The 19419-nt window shown below is 47.2% G+C and overlaps 1 protein-coding gene across 2 annotated transcripts in view; it reads right to left on the reverse strand.

Annotated features, from left to right (window-relative positions):
• The window catches only part of GPC3 (glypican 3), a 115501-nt gene that overhangs the window by 15204 nt on the left and 80878 nt on the right, over positions 1 to 19419 (reverse strand). The window contains exon 7 of one of the 2 annotated variants that reach the window (XM_021406405.1): positions 8764 to 8920. In XM_021406405.1, the coding sequence (XP_021262080.1) occupies positions 8764 to 8920 (157 nt within the window). Of the gene's footprint in view, positions 1 to 8763; positions 8921 to 10667; positions 11277 to 19419 lie in introns of those variants that run through there. The other variant, XM_021406406.1, reaches the window with a different exon arrangement.

Consider the following 19419-nt stretch of genomic DNA (forward strand, 5'->3'; position numbering starts at 1 on the left):
GAAAGAAAGAAAAGGAAAGCTGACATAGAGAGGCCAAAACATACGACTCCAGCAAAGTTCCATCAACTCATTTGGATTTCATGTTTCCTGAGGTATAATTAAATACGTAATCTGAAGCACACTTTTAGACAAAAAGCCTCTCTGGAGCACAAGCTGACAATCTGACATTCTGATATAAGCAAACAGGCTGTTTCTGCATTTCCCTGCTGCAGAAGCAGAGAGAGATGCTTCATTTCATTTCCAAAACAAAAACCTGTCCAAAACCCCAGCATACTTCATTGCAGCTTGGTTCCAGCACAGAGGTATTTTCAAATCACAGCCTCCCCATCAGAAAGCTTCCAACCTGCTCTAGGAGCATCGTGGGGGCAGGTTAAATGTTGGAGACTACTCCATTTAGCCGCAAGTAAGATATGCCATATACCTTCAAGCTGGCAAGGGTGATGAACATGGCTTTTGCAAATTCAGAAGCACTTGGCTGCATGAAATCTTTTGCTATAGAATAAACCCATCTGCACTCTGCCTCGAGCCACAGAAGCCCTGGAGACCACAAGAGCTGGGGCTGGATAGTGACTGCAGAGAACAGGCCACCAGCATCCAGCACACGTGAAGAAGGACATCTCCCCTCCAGCTCACAGCTCATTTATCTCCTGCATGACGGGTCTATGAGCTGGCAGGGGTCTGTGGGGGAATCAGAGGAGCCCGCACTCGGACACACCTGGCTCTGTTCGTGTTACTACTGGTGTTGGCCCCAGCAAGGCCAGCAGATGTTTGCACACAGGTTGCAGCTAATGCAGAGCAGCTGAAGAGAGCTTCTTCCTGATGAATGATGAATTCCCCTGTTTCTGACGCGCACTGAAAGCCAACAGAGCGGTGTTGACTCAGTAACCTATCGTGTCCCGGTAATACGTGAACTGACGAGTGATTTGCAGGCCAGACCCAAATGCAAACTGTTCTTACTTGCAATTACAGCAAAGCAAGGGTTGGGGAGAAGAGAGAAAGAAGAATGAATTAAAAGAATTAAAGGAATTAAAAACACAGAGTCATGAGAGGTTTCTCTGGAGGAGCATCCCTGTCTCTTTTCATTATCTTCTCAACATGGGCTAAAAAATCCCACACAAGTTGGAGAGCATTAACCACCAGCACCAGGCCCCAGCTTCAGGCCTGTGTACGTAAACACATATTTATAGAAAAACCTGAAAAACAATTTTTAGGAGTGTGATGCTCCAGCTGCAACAAGAAAGGACCTGTTGGATCTCAGGTAAGATCACATCTAAGTAAACACCAGATCCTCAGATGCTGCCATAATGCAATGCTTCAGCTTGGGCTGCTATGTCATTGCCAAGACATCCTGTGTAAAACAAACTTGTTTGTTCAAAGACTGGAACTGAGACGTCAGGATTTTTGAGACAGTCCGGAGAATTTCAGCGTTTCTCACCTTTTCCCCTTTAGGGCTCAAGAGTGCTCTGAAGGTTGTAACCAAAGGTTTTCCAAGGAGGGACGACTTCCATAGTCTGCCTGAAACAGCAGATGTCCTCTCGGACATCTCTCTCAAGGCCAAGCTGATCGACAGCAAGGCGACAACCACAACCAAGATCCCAGGGCTCCCTCCTGAACTCTTGTGATGAGACAGGACCTAATACTTGTGTCCAGGGGGTTAACGCAGTAGTTATTTTTTTTTGGAAAGGCAAAGGCAGAGATGAGCATTAACACTACCAACGCAGACCCAACATTAATTGTGTTTGTAGTTTTTCACACAGCTCCCCCAGTATGCTTTCTGGGCAGATGAGCGTGCAGGACATCCTGAGCGAAGCTGTGATTAATAGTCCTTGATGGATCTTAGTGCCATAAGTTTATCTTGTGTTCTTGACTCCATACAAGCTCCAGGCATCCCTGCTGTGTGATGTCATGGAATCATTCAGGTTGGAAAAGACCTCTAAGATCATCCTATCCAACCCCCAGCACATCCCCACTGTACCACTAAACCATGTCCCTTGGTGCCACATCTACCCTTTACTTGAAAACCTCCATGGATGGTGACTCCACCACCTTCCCATTCCGAGAGGAACAGACTCGCCCCTCTGTCTGAGAAGAACTTTTTCCTAATATCCAACTGGAACCTCTGCTGGTACAACTTGAGGCCATCACCTCTCATCCTATCGCTGTTACCTGGGAGAAGAGCCAACCCCCACCTCACCACAACCTCCTTTCAGGTGGTTGTAAAGAGTGATGAGGTCTCTCCTGAGCCTCTTCTCCATATTAAACAATCCCAGTTCCCTCAGCCACACCTCATAAGAAAGCCCAAAAGGGCACACAGTACTCAAGCTGTGGCTCCCATTCAAACCTTATTGTTGCCTGCAGCCCAGTCCCCAGCACCACGGTGGCATACTCCAGAGGATCTCAGTTTGGGATCTCATGCCACACCAAGAAGGACCGTGCACCACAGCCTCATTTATTACATCCCTGTAATCGCTCTTATCAGCTTACCTGCGGTAAGGCATTAGTAAAAGCTAAGCCACTCATGAAAGGGGCACTCTCTCCTACGTAAAAAGTCAATCAACATGTTGTATTGTTATCGAGCTCGCAGACAAACCTCTCTTTGTACAGCAACCAGCACAGCTACGATGCCCTGGCTATCGGTGTAAGGTTATCTTGTCAGTCCATTAGCAAGAACCACCTGCTCTGCTTCTGTCTGAAATATCCCCTTATTGACATCTCTTAAAAAGAAATCCATTTAAACTATTTCATCCCTCCCGGAAGAAGAACGGCACAAAAAAGAAGTTTGTATTGAGTGAGGAAGTGTGTTTCCCAGCTTCAGAAGAATTCATGCATTTTCAAGCCACAGAAAAACAGATTCATCATTCCTTACAGATAAATATGACTATCACTATTGCAGCGGGGCAGATCTTTGCATACTCGAAATTTTTCAGATGCGTTCAGTCATGTAAAATGCAGCACTCAGTAACTCTTTAAAGATACATCAGCTCCCAAATTACACCGCTGAAAAATGTCTCCTTCGACACTCAGGCATAACACAAACTGTTACTCAAAATTGCAACCACGTTCAAACCCAAATAGAAGGAAAACCTCTTGTCAGAAGTGTGGCATTATGAGCAAAGCAATCCCAGATTTACGAAGACTTGTGCATTTGTACAGTGTGAGAGCAACAAATCATTTCATCCGACCTTCAGCACACCTCACATGGTTCTATTTCCCCCAGTCACCATACACTGAGGCCAAGAACCAGCCTCGTCTGCCCTGATTTGAGATTCCAGAAGTTATTTAGAACAACTTCTGCCCACATTATGATTGTAACACATGTGATTTATGGTCACGTGACTATCAGGGATTTAAATGCCCTCCACTGATCCTGCTTTAAAAAATCTGCTATGCTACTCTTTGCTTTGGGTCAAAGTGGAAGCTGGCTCCTACAAATGCAAGAAACAAATTGCTCAGTCTATTCACACCTGCAACCACAACACTGAAAATGTTTGAAAGAATAAATCAAATGAAATACAATTCAAAACCAGAAAAATAAGAGCATAGGATGAAATCCCACTGATACCCGGTGGATCTACTTGTTCATTTCATAAATGTTCTTTGAATACGTGTAGCTTACCTCAAAGTGCATTCTTATTTTAAGAGATGAACCTTCTTCGGATCTCCCATTCATTTGGAGGAACTCTCAGCACAGAAATTGCAAGAAACTATTAAAATGTACACATTGTGTGTACTATGAGGCCTGGTAGAGTCACATCACCACCAACAGCCAACTGAAGGGTGCTAGAAACAAGCCTGCTCTGAAAGCCACCACTAATCTTCCCAGCCTATCAATAAAAAAATCACTGTTGCTGATTTCTATAGTGAGTTAATGAACTTGACACTCAGTTACAGCATCAGCCAACTGCTACCCCCTCTCTGCTCCCTCGTATTTGAACAATGAAAAAGAATACTTGACTCACAACCAGATTTTTGTTAAAAGGAGAAATTTCAGCAAACACAAATGCTTGAAACAGAAAAGCAATAATCAAGCTATTGCGCTGTTTTAGTTGGTACCATTCCAGCTCTTCCACTGGGATAATCCAGCTGACATTTGGCCTTGCCGTTTTTTTGCCCTGGGACGGGATGGATGCCTTGTAACACAGCACCTCTGCTGAAGGAGTGTTTTGAAGTAAACCCGGTATTTGAAAATGTCTTTCTCAGCAGATAGACATCCAAAGGAACTGGCTGCCCAGGCATCAGGCAGAGCAGCATCAGCAGATACCTGCGGCTCGCATACGGGCACCCTGAAGGCATTTACTGAGAAACAAGCACTGCAATAAAGAATCTGAAGAGGTGATCTTGTAAATATTTTACATTTTGCTGGTCTGCCCCCAAGCAGTGACTGAGCAGCAGCAGACACAGAGTGGGAGAAAGCACAATAATGAGAGGAACGTGACCAAAGAAATTGGACAAAGTTTCCTGAAACAACTCTGCAAAGAGGATGCAGCAGTGATCAAGTCAGAAGCCATTAAAAAGTTACGGATCTTGGAAAAGAGAGGGCCATGCTGTGCATGGGTTTCATTGTGGGCTGCTGGCAAACCCCAAAGAGGAGATAGAGCTGAAAAAGGTGGGGGGGGGGGCAGAAAAGGTGCCCTGAGCACCAAGCCAACAAAGCTACAAACTCCCTCTGCCCTTACAAGCAACCAAGGGAGATGAGAACAGCAACACCCAGTGCTGTGCAGCCAGAGCAGTCAGCCAGGGGAGCTGTTTTACACACACAAACCGTCGAGCCATCCTTATATATCTTTATTGCACACATCCATCCTTATACTTCTCATGGGATGAGGCCAACTTCCCTTCTCAGGATAAACTATTTCTACTCAATGCTGCCAAATCCATCTGTTCCCAAGACAACTTTTGTTACTGCCTAACACAGATATTTTGGAAGGGTAAATCTTCCCCCTGTCCTCTGACCCTGCTTGCTGGATCGCTTAGGATATTCCCAGTGTTCCTCCAGCCACTAAAAGGCGTATTTCCACCCAAAAAACTCCACGATAACCTACAGGCAGCTCAGGGCAACACCAGTCCCTACTACAGCTGCTCGGCACAGGAGCATCTCCAGCACCCATGCTTCATTTTCAGGCTTAGTGGCAGCCGGCTCAGCAGCTATGAGCAGCATCGTGAGTGAGAGTGCTGGAGGTGAACTAATTAGTGGGTGGCTGTCTGGAGCAGCAGCTTCCCCAGGCTTTGCTTTGGGTACACAGTGTAAGACGACTGATCTCAGCAGCGTGAGGATGTTTGTAAGCGTAGGTTTCTGGAATACATTCACACCGGCTGACGACTTGGGGGGAAAATACTATGACTTGTTCACTGGCATGATTTGCCATTGGTGTGGGAGAAATACACACGCACGTCTGGACACATCTCTATTTTTGGAGCTCCGTGCGCAGGGTGCCGGGTCCACGGTTACTCCATTGACAAACAGGAAGCGCTCTTCACTGAGCTGGAAGGCTTTCAATCCTCCTCTTATTGTAAACATTATCTGCCTCCAAAATCCTTAATGTGTTGCAGATGTGACAAACAATAAAAGACCTATCATAAAAAAAAAAAAAGCTTGCCATCTCCGTGTTTCCCACTGGGGCACCATAATAATGAATTTATTAGCATATAGCACTCACCAACATATGTTTATAGTCACTCACAAACTTTTGACTTGACAGTTTACAAGTATGTTTAAATCATTAGCTTAAGTTGAGTGTCCAGTTATTACAGGGTCATTATAAATAGGAAACAAAGGTTGCATTTTATACAACAGGCGATAAATCAAAACTAGGCTGTATTGAAGAGTGACTCTGTTGGGGTTTTTTTGCCTTTTTTTTTTTTTTTTTTACTTTTCCACATTTCCCAAATCTTTGGAGACCCACACTGCTGAGCAGGAGAACCACGGAATGATAGAATCATAAAGGCTGGAAAAGACCTCCAAGATCCTCAAGTCCAACCCCAACCCACCCCACCATGCCCATCACCAAGTCTCTCAGTGCCATATCCCCACGGTCCTGGACCACCTCCAGGGATGGTGACCCCACCATCTCCACGGGTCACCCCAACCACCAGCGCAGATGCATCATCCCAGGGATCTGCTTTTCGGCTGGTGCACCTTCTCATGCAAAGACCTTGGGCATGTCCAACTCTGCCAGCTTTTTCACCCAACCTCCAGACAAATCCAGCACCCACTTGCATGCAGCAAATACACTGCAAATACTCAGTGGTAGCACGATGTTAATGTGTCTCATTACAGCCTTTACCTTACACAGTGATCCTATTGCAAATGAGATTTTAAGGCAGGGCCAAGAAGCTGTGGCACACAGTTCAGACGTGGCCCACAGCCTCACTGCACCAGACCACGTGCTCTTTGCCATGTTGCCCTTGGATAACAAGAGGACACGTGCTGCAGAGCTGCCTGCCAAGTCCATGTGTAAGGCAGAGCCAATGCTTAGCAAGGGAGGAGATCTCTGCTGCTATCATGGGGCCAGGGATATTTCCTCTTGAGCTGAACCAGACCGCTAAGAAAGAGACAACCAAGCACCCTAATGCATTCCCTGACAGCAAGCCTGAGGGTGAGCAGGGAAATGCATTTAAAGAAGATTTGCATACTTGATCACCCTGCTCAGACACATGCACTGCTGGCCATTCAGCCTCACTGCCTTCATGCTGCAGCAGGGAACCTCAGGAACTCAACCCCAGCCACTCCCGGCCTCTGTTTCTCTATTACAGGGCAACCACCTTGGGAAAGAGGGAGATAAAGCCACGCCAAATGCAGAAGTTCGTTGCAGAAAGTATTTCCAGATTTCAAAGCCTGGCATCATTTCAAATCGGCATGCTAACCTAAAATTTAGAATTTGTGGAACGGGGGGGGGGAGATGTGGAATGGTTTCTGGTCCCTTTTATTTTGTGTTATGTACATATGATATGATGGAAAAAAAAATAATTGAAAAACTTTCAAAGTAAAAAGTAATATTCTCAAAATGTTGAAAGTGAACATTTCCACACCATCAGCAACTTTTCCCGGGCTTGTTTCCAAAATAAAACTTGAACAGTGTCACTGTTCCTATCCAGTACCAACCAAACACGATTCTGTCACTGTCAGATCAACTTCACCTTTCTGCTGTAAGGAGAAACGCACACAAAAATGAGTGTGGTAGCACACGCAGCTGAGGAAGAACCAGAAAGTCTCTGCGGCCAGCACAATGGCACAGTGTTGTCCTCCAGGCCAGACGGTGCCCAGAAGCTGTGCTGCTCAAACCCAGCTCTCCCAGCAGCCTGATAGGCTTAACCTGCCGGGACACAATGCCCCAAGCTGCGGCTGCTTTTCCACTGTGTTAATATTTACCCATTCTTAGCAAAGTCAGCAGCAAACACCCTCCAGCAGAGTAGCGCGGGGAGGATAAGCCCTCTTTTCATGTAACATGTTCACATACCGCAGTGACAAGAGAGGTCTAAATTGCCAGACAGGCAGGTTATCTGGGGATCAATACAGTGATTAAACCAGCCTACAGAGATAGAAAAAGGCAGAGAGGATTATACGCACAGCTGATGATGTTATGGGGAAGGCTGCAAGAGGAAATTAGAAACACGTTAAAATAGCTTGGAAGTGTGAAGCAAAGATGGCGGAAAATGAAACACGTATCTCTGCTCTCAACTCAGGACAACGTGGATCACCTGCGTTTCCTTAGCATACGCCTTGATATTGAGTTCTTGGATGAAAGAAAGGGCGTTTTCTCCTTCTCTAAATTACGCATTTCTCTTTCAGACCTGGGTTGGAGAACTTAAAAAGCCTTTTCCTTCTCCTAAACCGTATTTGAATATATGTATTTTATGTATTGTACGTAATGTGTCAATAATCTTTGATATGAAACGGGCATTTAATATTTCAGCTCTCACTTCATTAAGGATATTTTAATTATCCCAGACCAATGGAAGGAAGTTTATAAACATCTGTGCTTCGTTTATGAGCCCAAATTTCCCTCTTAAACTTCAAAGCTGTAAAGCTGATTTTATCCAGGTTCAGTTGTCTGGTCTCTCCGAGAGTGCAGAGCTGGGACCAGCATTAATTTGGTCGAGCCTCCTGCCACAGCCCCCATCCAGCAGACACCACACACCCACCATGGACGTGGTGGTCTCACTGGTGTGAGCAGGAGGGAGGATGGCAGTGGTTAGTGGGTCAGTGGAAAGCACCCACCCACCTATCTGTAACTGCCCAAGTCACAGCTGGACCTTCACTTCCAGCTCCAAAGGGTGACCAGGAAGAAGTGACCTTACTAATTAAGTAGTCTTGAAGCATCAGGACATCTCACTGACATCTTGAGGAGATCTCAAGTCATGAATCATACTGATGCTCAAAGTAGTTGACCCTAAGGGTCTCGAATGCCTAAATCACTTCTCAAAAATGAAACTGAGATTTTTTTTTTTTTGAGCTTTGTTTGTTTTTAAATTAATCCTGTGTTTCTAAATCCCACATCAGAAACAACAAAGAGGGTTTGCTACACTCAAACCATCTTTACTGACTTTCTGAATTCCTCCAGAAAGCAGAAAAGCTTACCTTTACCTTCCTGAGTGTGGGCAGCAGAGAGTGGGGTGAGCAATACCTACAGCTCGGCTACACTCAAGACATCCCTGCAAACCCACATGGAGTGGGAAGCTGAGCAGAACCAAGAGGCCAAGAGTTGTCACCCAGACCTACTAACCTCAGAGAAACAGTCACCCTAGGACTGCTGTCCCCATTACCTGCTAAGAACCGGAGCTGGTTTCTCACTCGTAGCTCTCCATCCCCAGAGCCTCTGCCACAGTCATCTTCATCATCGCAGTCTCCGCTCTCCTCTTCCTCCTCCTCTGGGGTTTTGCCCGTAGCTTTCCGGCGGGGCAAAGCCATCCCTTTGAGCAGCTGGAAGACAGGATGTGTCACAGTCATTGAACAGTTCCTGCCACCCTCCCTACCTCTTCATCTCCTGCTTGCAGGAGAGGGTGGCAGGGCTCTGGAGCCACAGTAGTGGGCTAGGTTGGATATTTGGAATATTTCTTCTCAAAAGAGTGGTGATGCATTGACACAGGTTGCCCAGGGAGGTGGTGGAGTCTCTGTCCCTGGAGGCGTTCAAGAAACGTGCAGATGTGGCATTGAGGGACATGGTTAGCAGGCATGGTGGTGGTGGTGAGGTGAGTTGGACTTGATGATCTTAGAGGTCTTTTCCAACCTTAATCATTCTATGTGACCCTGGTGCATGCCTCATGCCAAAGCACTGAAGAGCTCCAATTCACTCCCAGGCAAACATGCATGCACAACCTCAACGGAACAAACAGGAGGAGGAAATAAAACCACCCTGAGAAACTCTGCCCCTTGGCTTCTCCATGGGAGAAGGACATCTACCAGCCACCAAAGCCCACAGGTCAGCAGCAGAATGCATTTCCAGAGCTGAGCCAGATGAGTCCTGTTTGGGGGCAAACCCCCCCAGAAATCAGATGCAGAAGCAGTGGCACAGCTGAGCCCCGGCCAGTGGTCAAGGGCAAGCTGAGCTCAGCCCCAGGCTTGGTTACTGCTGCACCACCGCGAGTCTTCATGCTGTCAGTTCAACACAAGGTGATTTGTTGGAAGGCATCATGGAGCTGCTCTCAGGGATTACTGCCCACCTGATGTGTAACGTGGGACAAGAAATGACAGATCCCTCTGGTACTGCGTTGGGAAACCAGGACAGCTCCATACGCCACAAATCCCACAGCAGAGAGCCCTTGTCCCAGCATCACCCTGCCTGGGGCAGGCATCACGGCGATGGGAGTACCCAGAAGATGCTCACAGAGATGAGCTTCTAACAGTGCTGGATTAAGGCAGGATTTGACTTCACTAGGTAAAGCAATGCAGTGAAAGAACCCATAATCCACACCAAGCAACTCCAACATTTCCAAGCAAGCAAAAAAAAAACCCAACAAAAAACAGCTTCAGAGCTTTAAAGTCCTAACTACTCATGTACAGGTTGCACATCACTGAGCAGGGGTTGGATACCTCCACTGAAGATCAGGGCTGCACTCAGCCACGGGTGGGAGCTCTCAGCACCGCCATGCACACTGAGTGCAGGATTAGACACATCTTTAAGATATTGCCTTCCTCTTCCCGCTGACTTTTCTGATTTTGCTCTTGCTGAAAGAACCCAGTTATTTCATCACCAACCCAGCTTCCCTTTGAAAAAGTGTGAGTCAGCCCATTAACATACGCTGAAAATTTCTATCGCTACCACTATGCTGTTAAAAGCCTCTTGAATTTAATCTCTGCATTAAAAAAAAAATAATGAAAAAGGATAAGTAACTGAGAAGATATTGCAAAATGGGAGCCTTCTGCTTACTTCAGGGCTTTAGCTGGTTCCAGCTATTGCAGCAATATGCGTGCCTTTCAAGGCATTTTTTAATATCTGGAATCTAGGTTATATTTTTAAACTATTAAGCAAGTCTTAGAAAACAGTTCCTAAAATATTTAGCTGCTGAAGTTTATACAGCCTTGGAGGAATGCTTTCAGCATCTGGCTCTCTGTCCACGGCAATGTCCACATACCTTATTGTTTATATTAGAGCAGCATAACGTAATGAAAAACAAATGGCTCAACGTGAGATCACTCCAGCTCCCCAGTGCACCCTGCGGGGAGCGGCACCATGGCACAGCTCTGCTTCATGGGTCCACGCTGAGCATCACCCATGGGTGACAAAGGGACACAGCAAAGATGAGGGTTTTCCCTGATGTATGTGCCCCCAAAGGCATTCTGTAGCCCTGCACACGTGAATCAGGGAGCATGGCCCTGCAGCAGTGCTAGCAGGTGAAGTGCAGCTCATCTTCCCAAAACTCAGGGATGCGTTTTCATGGCCTTCAGCATGCTTTGGCTCAGACCATCCAAGCTCCCTAATCAGAAGTCTTATTTTATTTAGATGTTTGCAGGCCTTTCCCAGAACATTGCGTGACCACAAAAAGAAAAATAGTGATATACACATATACACCAGTACAGAGCTGGGCGTAGCATGGGGCAGAACTCACGCAAACCAAACACGGCGGCTGCTCAGCCCTTATCACTCTTTGCATTTCTCCCCTCCAAAGTAAGCCCACAGTGCTTAGGAAATGTTTGCAGAAGTCATGTCTGGAGGCACGTCGTGCACTTGCTCTTGATGCATGCAGACCTGCTGATTCTCACGCTGTGGGACCAAGGAGCACCCCGGCTCATGCAGACACACACCAAGAACAGGCAACCTCCACTGAGCCCTGCAACGCTGTAAATAAAGACTTCAGCAATAAATCAGTACACCATAAATACAGACTTTGTCAATGACAATGCTAATAGCACAGCTCAGATCAGAGCATATCAGCTGAAGAACGCAGTGAGTGCGCCCCATACAATTTAGGACTCATTACCCCAGTGCACCACCACTGCAGGATGCTCCCATTGCACCTGAGACACGGAGCACACCAGCAGGGACCTCACCGTGCATCTCAGCAGCATAGATTCCATTACTTACCCAGAACAGAGGCATAAGGAGCTTTCTGACAGAGAGAATTAAGTTTGAGGATACTTTCAGATTTAATAAGCTCAGCAGGGGTGGGAAAATATCAGGATTTTTCAGTTGTTTCCATGCATTAAAATCGCTGAGTGTTTCTTGTATTACTATTTTTTTTTCTTGACATGCTATAAATTAGCATCTTAGTTTCTCAGACTTTGTAGCCACAGTAAAATGGGAACTTCCCAAGAAACAATGCATGGGCCTCAGCGCAGCTAAGCAGAAGCTGACCACAGTGTCTGATGGGCATAGCGATGCTTGCGGGCATCAGGATAGCCTCAGCCCTGCAAACCTGCCTGGGCATCAGCTCACCCATACAGCAAGATGTTGTACTGAGGGCTTGGTTTAGTGAGAAATGATGGAGATGAGTGGGTGGTTGGACTGGATGATCTTGGAGGTCTTCTCCAACCATTGTGATTCTATGATTCAAGGGTCATTGGCACGGTAGGACTTTCTTGTGCTTCATTCCAGGAGAGCAGGGCCAGCAATGTCCTCCACCAGGTCCTAACCTGCTAGAATGGACAGGAAACCTAATGATGGAGGGGATCCCAAAGTACAACCTTGGGCATTCAGACAGAGAGCACTGCTGGGTGCCACAGCTTCAGTTGGCACAACATCCATGGCCACGCTCAACCACTGCACAGCCACCACCATGGTCTGTGCGCTTTATGAAGTTATATTCGGAGCACTGAACATAGCTTCTCCATCCTTAAATAGCAAACAGAGCCGACTGCTACCCTAACATTACAGTTAATTCATGTCCTGTGGTGTACAGACTACGGTAAGAGACAGGAAAATACATAGTCTGGTGATCGCTAAAGTAGTATGTAATAGCGAGATAGCTTCAACTTAATCACAATTCACCCAGCTGCAAGAGTTTACAATCATATCTGCTCTTCTCTGCTAAACCATAATGGCAAAAATACACTGTAATGTACCCAGTGTAAACTAGAGTGCTAATTGTGGGAGCTCATGCACGTGCACGCATCTCAGAGGTGTCTGCGGGGCACCCATCTCCCATCTGCATTGTAACCATGGGAAGAAGCACATGGTCCACATCCTTTGCTCCCAACTCTCATTGCTTTACATCCTACCCTCACCCCAGACACATAGGCATTGGCACAAGGGACGCTGGAATGCCCCAGCTGGTTTCCACACAAATATTTGTTCCTTGGTTCATCCTGTGATCTCCCCAAAAAACCAAGTGAGATGGGAAAAGCGTGCCGAGCATTTCTGCAAGGAAAGCACCCCAGGGTGTCGCAGCATGGTTTATACCATTATTCATAACCACGCAGTGACCAGACACAAACAGATGCAGCAACGTGGGGTAATGACTCAGCTGGAGTTGGACGGGCGACCGTATGTTGAAATCTTTATTACTCCTTGTTCTTAACAACCACTTCACTCAGAGCTCCCCATCCCACCAGCCCCCTGAGCCACCTGGCCTTGTTTTTCCAATTTTAACCTAAACAAGGAGAGCTGCAACATACTTTTTATCATTAATCTCCCGTCTCCGAAAAGAAATCAACGTTGTGTTCCTTGGACTGCAGTTCAACGGTTGTCTTCTCATTTTGGAAACTATGCTCGCAGCATTGCAAATATCAATTTGAGCAATACCAAAATTGTGTCCACAAATTCAGATGAAATGTCGGCAGCGAGATACAAGCACTGTGCTCCTTTAGGGCAGAAATCATCCCTTTCAACAGACTTCAAAAACATGTAAAGCAAAGAGAACAGCCAAACAGATTATTAAGGGGAATAGAAGACTTTTAGAAAAACATTTAATTCCTTCATGAGTTTAGGGGAGAAGTCTGATTGATATTTGTAATCTTTTGGTGGACAGAGCTGTCATTTAATTTAGCTTGCATGACTGAAAGAATTTAATAAAAGTGTTCCACTGAGTTCTGCTGAAATTCTTTGCATGTTTTTAGTAAGCCTCTGGAATACGATCAAACCCAAAAAGCTGGAGAGGACGGAGGCCGATCTCGCAGCTAAAATAATATTCAGAATTGCAATATACATTTAGTAATCAAGCATTCACATCCAAAGAGCTTTACTGCAGAAACTTTCTGGATGCTCAGCCACACGATGCTTCACATTGTGAACCAAACCCAGCGTAGCCAACCAACCTCTGGCTCTGCTAGGAACCTTCCAGCCACTCAGCTCGAGGACTGCCTGCAGAATGCTGGATGCCATCCTTCTGGAGGCTTGGTAAGGAGCTCAGAGGAGCAAAGCTGCTCTTTCTCCTCGTTTTCAGACACCCAACACAAAGGCCACCACACATTCCACCCAACTCTTACAAGTCCCAGCAGGTCAGGTTTTTCTATTTTAAATTCCAGCCTGCTGAAAACATTGTCTAAGGGGAGAAAAATAGATCTCATAGCCAATCCTGACCTTTAAATTCTCAACACTGACTAATTTATGGGTGGCTTTTAAATCAGGGCAGCATCATGGGAAACGTGCAGATTTTCACACGATACTGTTCCCTGTTAACAGCTCATTACAATGTACAGAAGTATATTCCCATTATGAAATACAGCTGGAGTTGTTTTGCTTACGAAGGTCATTATCTGATCACCAGCGAGAACCAAGGCAAGGAACCCATTTTAAAAGCCTGAAGTTATGGACTACTTGAAAACTCATGTGTTTTGAATTTTGTGGCCTGATCATACACAAGCATGCAACAAGGAGAATCAATTCTCTCCACTTCCTTTGCTTATTAGCCCTGGAAATAGCATGGAAAAAATTATCTTTTATTAGCAAATACTTCCTTTATTATTTAACCAACCCTCATCGTGGGATTCAGCGATGCCCTCCTCGCCACCTTCTCATTTCCCAGCTCCATTCCTTTTCACCTTTTCTGTGGGCAGAAGGCCTTGGCGACTCAGGAACAAGCACAAGCCAAAACTCAATGCAACATCAACAGCATCAGCTTTACTTGCTTCTTTTGCGCTCTAGAGAGCTTTTTCCATCCTGGGCAGCAACAAAATGCAACACACATTATGGAGATACCCAATGTTTGCTGGCACTGATTACCAAATGCCATTAAAAATAAGGGAATTTAAAATTTTAACAATACTTGTAAATAGCAGGACGTGTCTTGTAAGAGTGTGTGTGTGCATGCACAGACATTACTGCCCTGCTGACTGCATCAGCCCCTGGACAGAAGGGCCCATTGTGGCCCACATGGTGGTTTCCTCACGGCCCTTCCAGTTGGATACATCTTGGCCATGCAGATGTGGCAAAGGAGAAACCCGTTCCTAATTGTACTCCTCTTTGAAGCTCAGCACAACAAGGAGTAATTGCTAATCAAACATTAATAAAGGGGAAGCAGGCTTTGGATCTAGAAAAGACATTTTCAGTGCTTAGAAAAAACAAGGAGCTGGACACATGAGCTATTTTATCAGCTGCTCAAAAGGCGAATTCTGCACGTCCCCACGCTGCCTGCTTCAAACCATGTTGGATTTGTACACTGCTGAAGCCATACTCAGCAGACCAAACCCCAGGGCAAGGAGGGCTCATTCTATATTGTGCCCTTTGACCAAAAACCAGAACTGTTTTTGCTCTATTTCCCTCAAAATGCTGTTTCCTGGAATAGGAGAAAACCCAGCTGGGCCCACCTTGTGCCACTGGCATAGCAGAGCCTGCACAGACTCCAAGGAGATGCTCTCAGCTGCCATAAAGCAGTTTTTCTGGTCACTCTCTCGATAGCCTGAAAAATCCAGTGACAGCAGTGAGTTACTGGCCAAAGGGTGGCCCTATGTTATGGATCATCAGCTTAACTCCAGATTAGCTATCAAATCTGACAACATCCCTATGGGTAAAGGAAGACAGATAAAGATCCCTAAATGTTGGCAGTAATTTAAATGAGTCCACACTGGACAGTAAATCTCCATTGGCAGCAGAAGGGGCTGCCAAGCTGCTATGAATCACTGCAGTTTGGTGATGCTGGCTGGTGTCCGGGGCAGGACATGGCACCCATGAACAAGGAGGTTAAACCCTACTGGCACCAAGAGGGGCAGAGGGACCGGCTCCTGCCTGCTCTCCCCAGTACAGAAAGTGTCACTTCCCCAACCCAAACAAATGCTCATTCATCACAGGGCACATGCAAAAAAGATTACTCGGGCTTTATGATCTGCTCATTCACCTTTGTAGGCAGTTCCTTCCCCTTCCTTCTATTTATGGCTTGTTTTTGTGCAGCGATAGGAAGGAGAACAGTGCGGTGCTGAGCAGGGTCCAGCCCAGCCCAGTCCTGCGTCCACATCAGTGCCACTGCTGCAGAAATGCTGCTCGTCTCTTTGTGAGCAGCTCCTTCTCCTTTGCATTTCTTTGCTAATTACCACTGGTACTATGCCATCCCTTCCTACACACCCCTGCCCACCTCCATTAAACACAGGTCTCCTTCAGACTCCAAAATCACTCATTAACTCCAACACGCTGTTGCATCAGGGAGGTAACGTTTCGGCACCTTTCAGGAGTCTGTCTGGATCTTTTCCTGCTAGGATTGGACGCCTACAAGCTACCAAGTCTCTTAAACTGAAGTAGGAACACAACTTTTTGTGCAAAAACCCCATTGCAGCTCTTAACTTTTCCTGGCTGACCTACATCATTTTCTCAGTCTCTGCCACAGGACACATAACTGCTGGAGATTTGGTGTCACTTAAGCCGAAGCACCTCGTGCTCCATTGTGGGTTTGGTGAGGGCTTTTGGTGCTCAGCCCAGGAGCTATTTGTGCCATTTGCCTTTCCATCTCCTCCCCCTTTGTCCTGCATCACTAGACAGGAGGACATGGACCCATTTCTCCTCATGCCGAGCAGCCATCCCTCAGGGGGTTGGCAGATGAACAGAGGAGAGGTGTGGGAACATACGTGGGCCAGGACCTATCACTATTATCCATATTTTCCATATTTTGTTTAGTTGTGTTTGAGCAAAACCTGGCTATGCCATCCAAAAGGCATTCAGGAAACCCTGAAGCACGCATCACCAGAAGATTAAGACACCAGACAACAAGCAGCAACAAGGAGTTGGACTCAGCGGTCCTCATGGGTCCTTTCCAATTTGGGATATTCTATGATTCTATGAAACCAGCAGAATGGTAGCATACAGAGACTATGATTCTGAAGGTAGGAGCACAAGGAACAAGAAAACAGAGGTAGAGGCGGAGCTGCCAACCACTTCATCTGCATCCTCTCATTCCAGCACCAAGGCAGGGATGGACAGAGGAAAGGCACCCACGGCCTGTGGGGACCTGAGTCAAGATGCTGCATTCAGTGCAAGGGGTGGGTACTAAAAGCACAAGGCAGATGAACGTGAATAGCTTGAGAGGCAAAAGCACCAGGCTCCTAACCAAGCACACATCAGGGCTTCAGTGCAACACAATCCCACACCACAGCACCTGGGAGGACAGGTAGATGCTCACCACATCCTGAGCCCTGTTAGAAGTGTTTTTGGAGGGGTCTCCACTGTTCTCTCCCACAGTGGCACGGCTGGGAGATTTCCTCTTGGCTCAGGATCCGGCACACATGGCCACTTGCCAGCTGTCAGCAACGTCTGCTGGGGCTGCCTGCGAGCAAACAGCTCGTCCTTGGCTCCAGGTAGGAAGCAGCAAGCCTGGAGCTGTGCCAGAAGGATTTACACACCCCTATTTTCCTTCTGCCACTCTGCAAACCAATCTCTGTCCCGGCAGCTTCCCCTTTTCCCTAGGAGCTCCCAGCAGAGAGGGACTCCTCAAATCTCATATTTTTCTACACTGCACTGACCTGCTCCCCGAACACACACCCCTAACCCCACAGTGCCACCCTGAGGGTGCCCCTGCCCACAAGGGGTTGCTCTTTTTAGCTTTGCTTTTGCATTTGTTTTGTCCTGAAGCCCAGAAAATAACCTCAAACAGCCCCCCTGGGAGTCCCATGGAGCTGTACAGCCACCTCATGAACCAGATACCTACTATCTGATGAGACAACTCCAGCACAAGGTTAACTACAGAGCTGTTGATCTCAGCACAGATTTAATCCATGCAAGAGGAGGATTTCATAGCTAACATCCCCAAATTCATCAGCTATGGAAGAGAGAGCAGCCAGCCTGCCCACCTGAGGGTGCACCAGGGCAGGTGGTGCCTGGCTGAGCACCTGGGAGCTGTGGGCTACCTCCAGCAGCCCCATTCCATCCCCCAGCCCCACACAGAGGCAGAGCAGGGACACGGTGCTGGCGCTGCTGGGGAAGGCGCCCAGCTGGAGCGGGGAGCCCGGGGCCCCCGGCACTACTGCCACAAGTATTTATGCACTTCACATTAAACAGGCACTCGACTGAGACAAACCAGAGCAGAAGTAATCCCGGGAACGGGGTCTCTCCAGCCTCCGTGGTCCCTAATTAACGGCTGATGGCTGGGCTGGCTCCTGGGCAAGGTCACTGCTCTCCTCCGCACCCAGAGCACGGCTGCTGCTTGCTAAAAGCCATAGAGGAGAAAATTTAATTTCGAGGACACAACTTTTCAAGTGCCAAGACTGCCTCCTAGGATAGGCTTACAAACAAGATGAGGTGCAACATGAACACTGCTGAAACATCATGGTGCAAATCATCATCATTATTGAATGTATCTACCAAAGCCTGCAAGGCTCAGCATCTAGGCAGATGCCTTGGGGTGGTTCTCCCCCCGCAGACACACAGCCACCAGCTGTCACAGCTCACCAGTTAAATTAGGTTCAACCTTGGTCACTTTATATCCTCCCCCAGCGAGACCCAACACTGGCAGAGGAAGCGCTGGCATGCACCTCCCCAAATCTCACCCTCCACATTTAGGAGCGATGCGCTGCCCAAAAAGGTCAACTCGCTCCTTCCACGCTCACAGGCAGGAGGCACTCTTTGGGTCCTGCCAAGAGTACAAAGTCATTTCCTGCCCATCGTGACAGCCCTTGGTTACAGGACACCCACCTGCAGCCAGCTGTCCCCAGTTCCTCCCACCAACAGCGCTGCACCAGGCAGCATCTCCTTACACGTGTCCCCAGGAAGAACAGCCAGGCACATTTTCTTCCTTTAAATATAGTTCCTTCACAATACAGCCAACCAAGGCCATAAGCAATAAATATTGCTGCAATTCAACCTCCTGTGTTTGCTCTTAAGTTTTATGTGCTGCAAAGGCCATCCTTTGCAGCGCGTGGTACAACAGCAAGAGCACTAAAATATCACCCAGCCTTTGCAGTTAGTTATGTGTCAAAAGCAAGCTAAGAAGTTTAACAAGCATTAGCGTTAACTGACAGAGCCCTCCTGAGAGTGAAGGTTAGTTACAGGTGTACTGACACACACAGGTCACAGCAGCCCCATTGAGGAGAGGAGTGCAGTGCCAGCACCAGGCCTGCCTAATTACCAACAGCTGCTTCATCAGCAGGTGCAGCAAAGGGAGCAAGATGACAAATTATTCATCGCTGAAAGCATATAAAGAGTCATTCACTTTCTGACAGCAGTATGGTTGGCTGAAAGCTCACAGAGTCGTGCGCTGGCCCCTTGCTCCACAGACGTGGGACAGAGCAAAGGGGGGAGCTCCCAGGAGAGAGCAAGGTGTGCTGCACAGCAAACACCTCGTGCACAGCGCAGGGCAGCTCCCAGCAAAGCCTCCCGAAGCCTGCGGCAGGAGGACAGCAGGATAGTGCTGGCCCACGGCAGATCCAACTTCGCTGCTCTTTCCACCCTTCCTGTTGCTCTAAAGTTGTGCGCCACTGAGTTGGAATCAAAAGCAGCAAATGTTTTTCTAAAGAAAAAAAGCAATCAGATTTGCTCTGTGGCCAAGGAGACCAGGGGTGATCTTCCACGCCTGCTCTGGAAGAGGAAGATCAGCTCCCATGACCCCAGTCTGGACCACACTTTA

Source organism: Numida meleagris, chromosome 8 (assembly GCF_002078875.1).
Source record: "Numida meleagris isolate 19003 breed g44 Domestic line chromosome 8, NumMel1.0, whole genome shotgun sequence".
In the NCBI taxonomy this organism is placed as follows: domain Eukaryota; kingdom Metazoa; phylum Chordata; class Aves; order Galliformes; family Numididae; genus Numida; species Numida meleagris.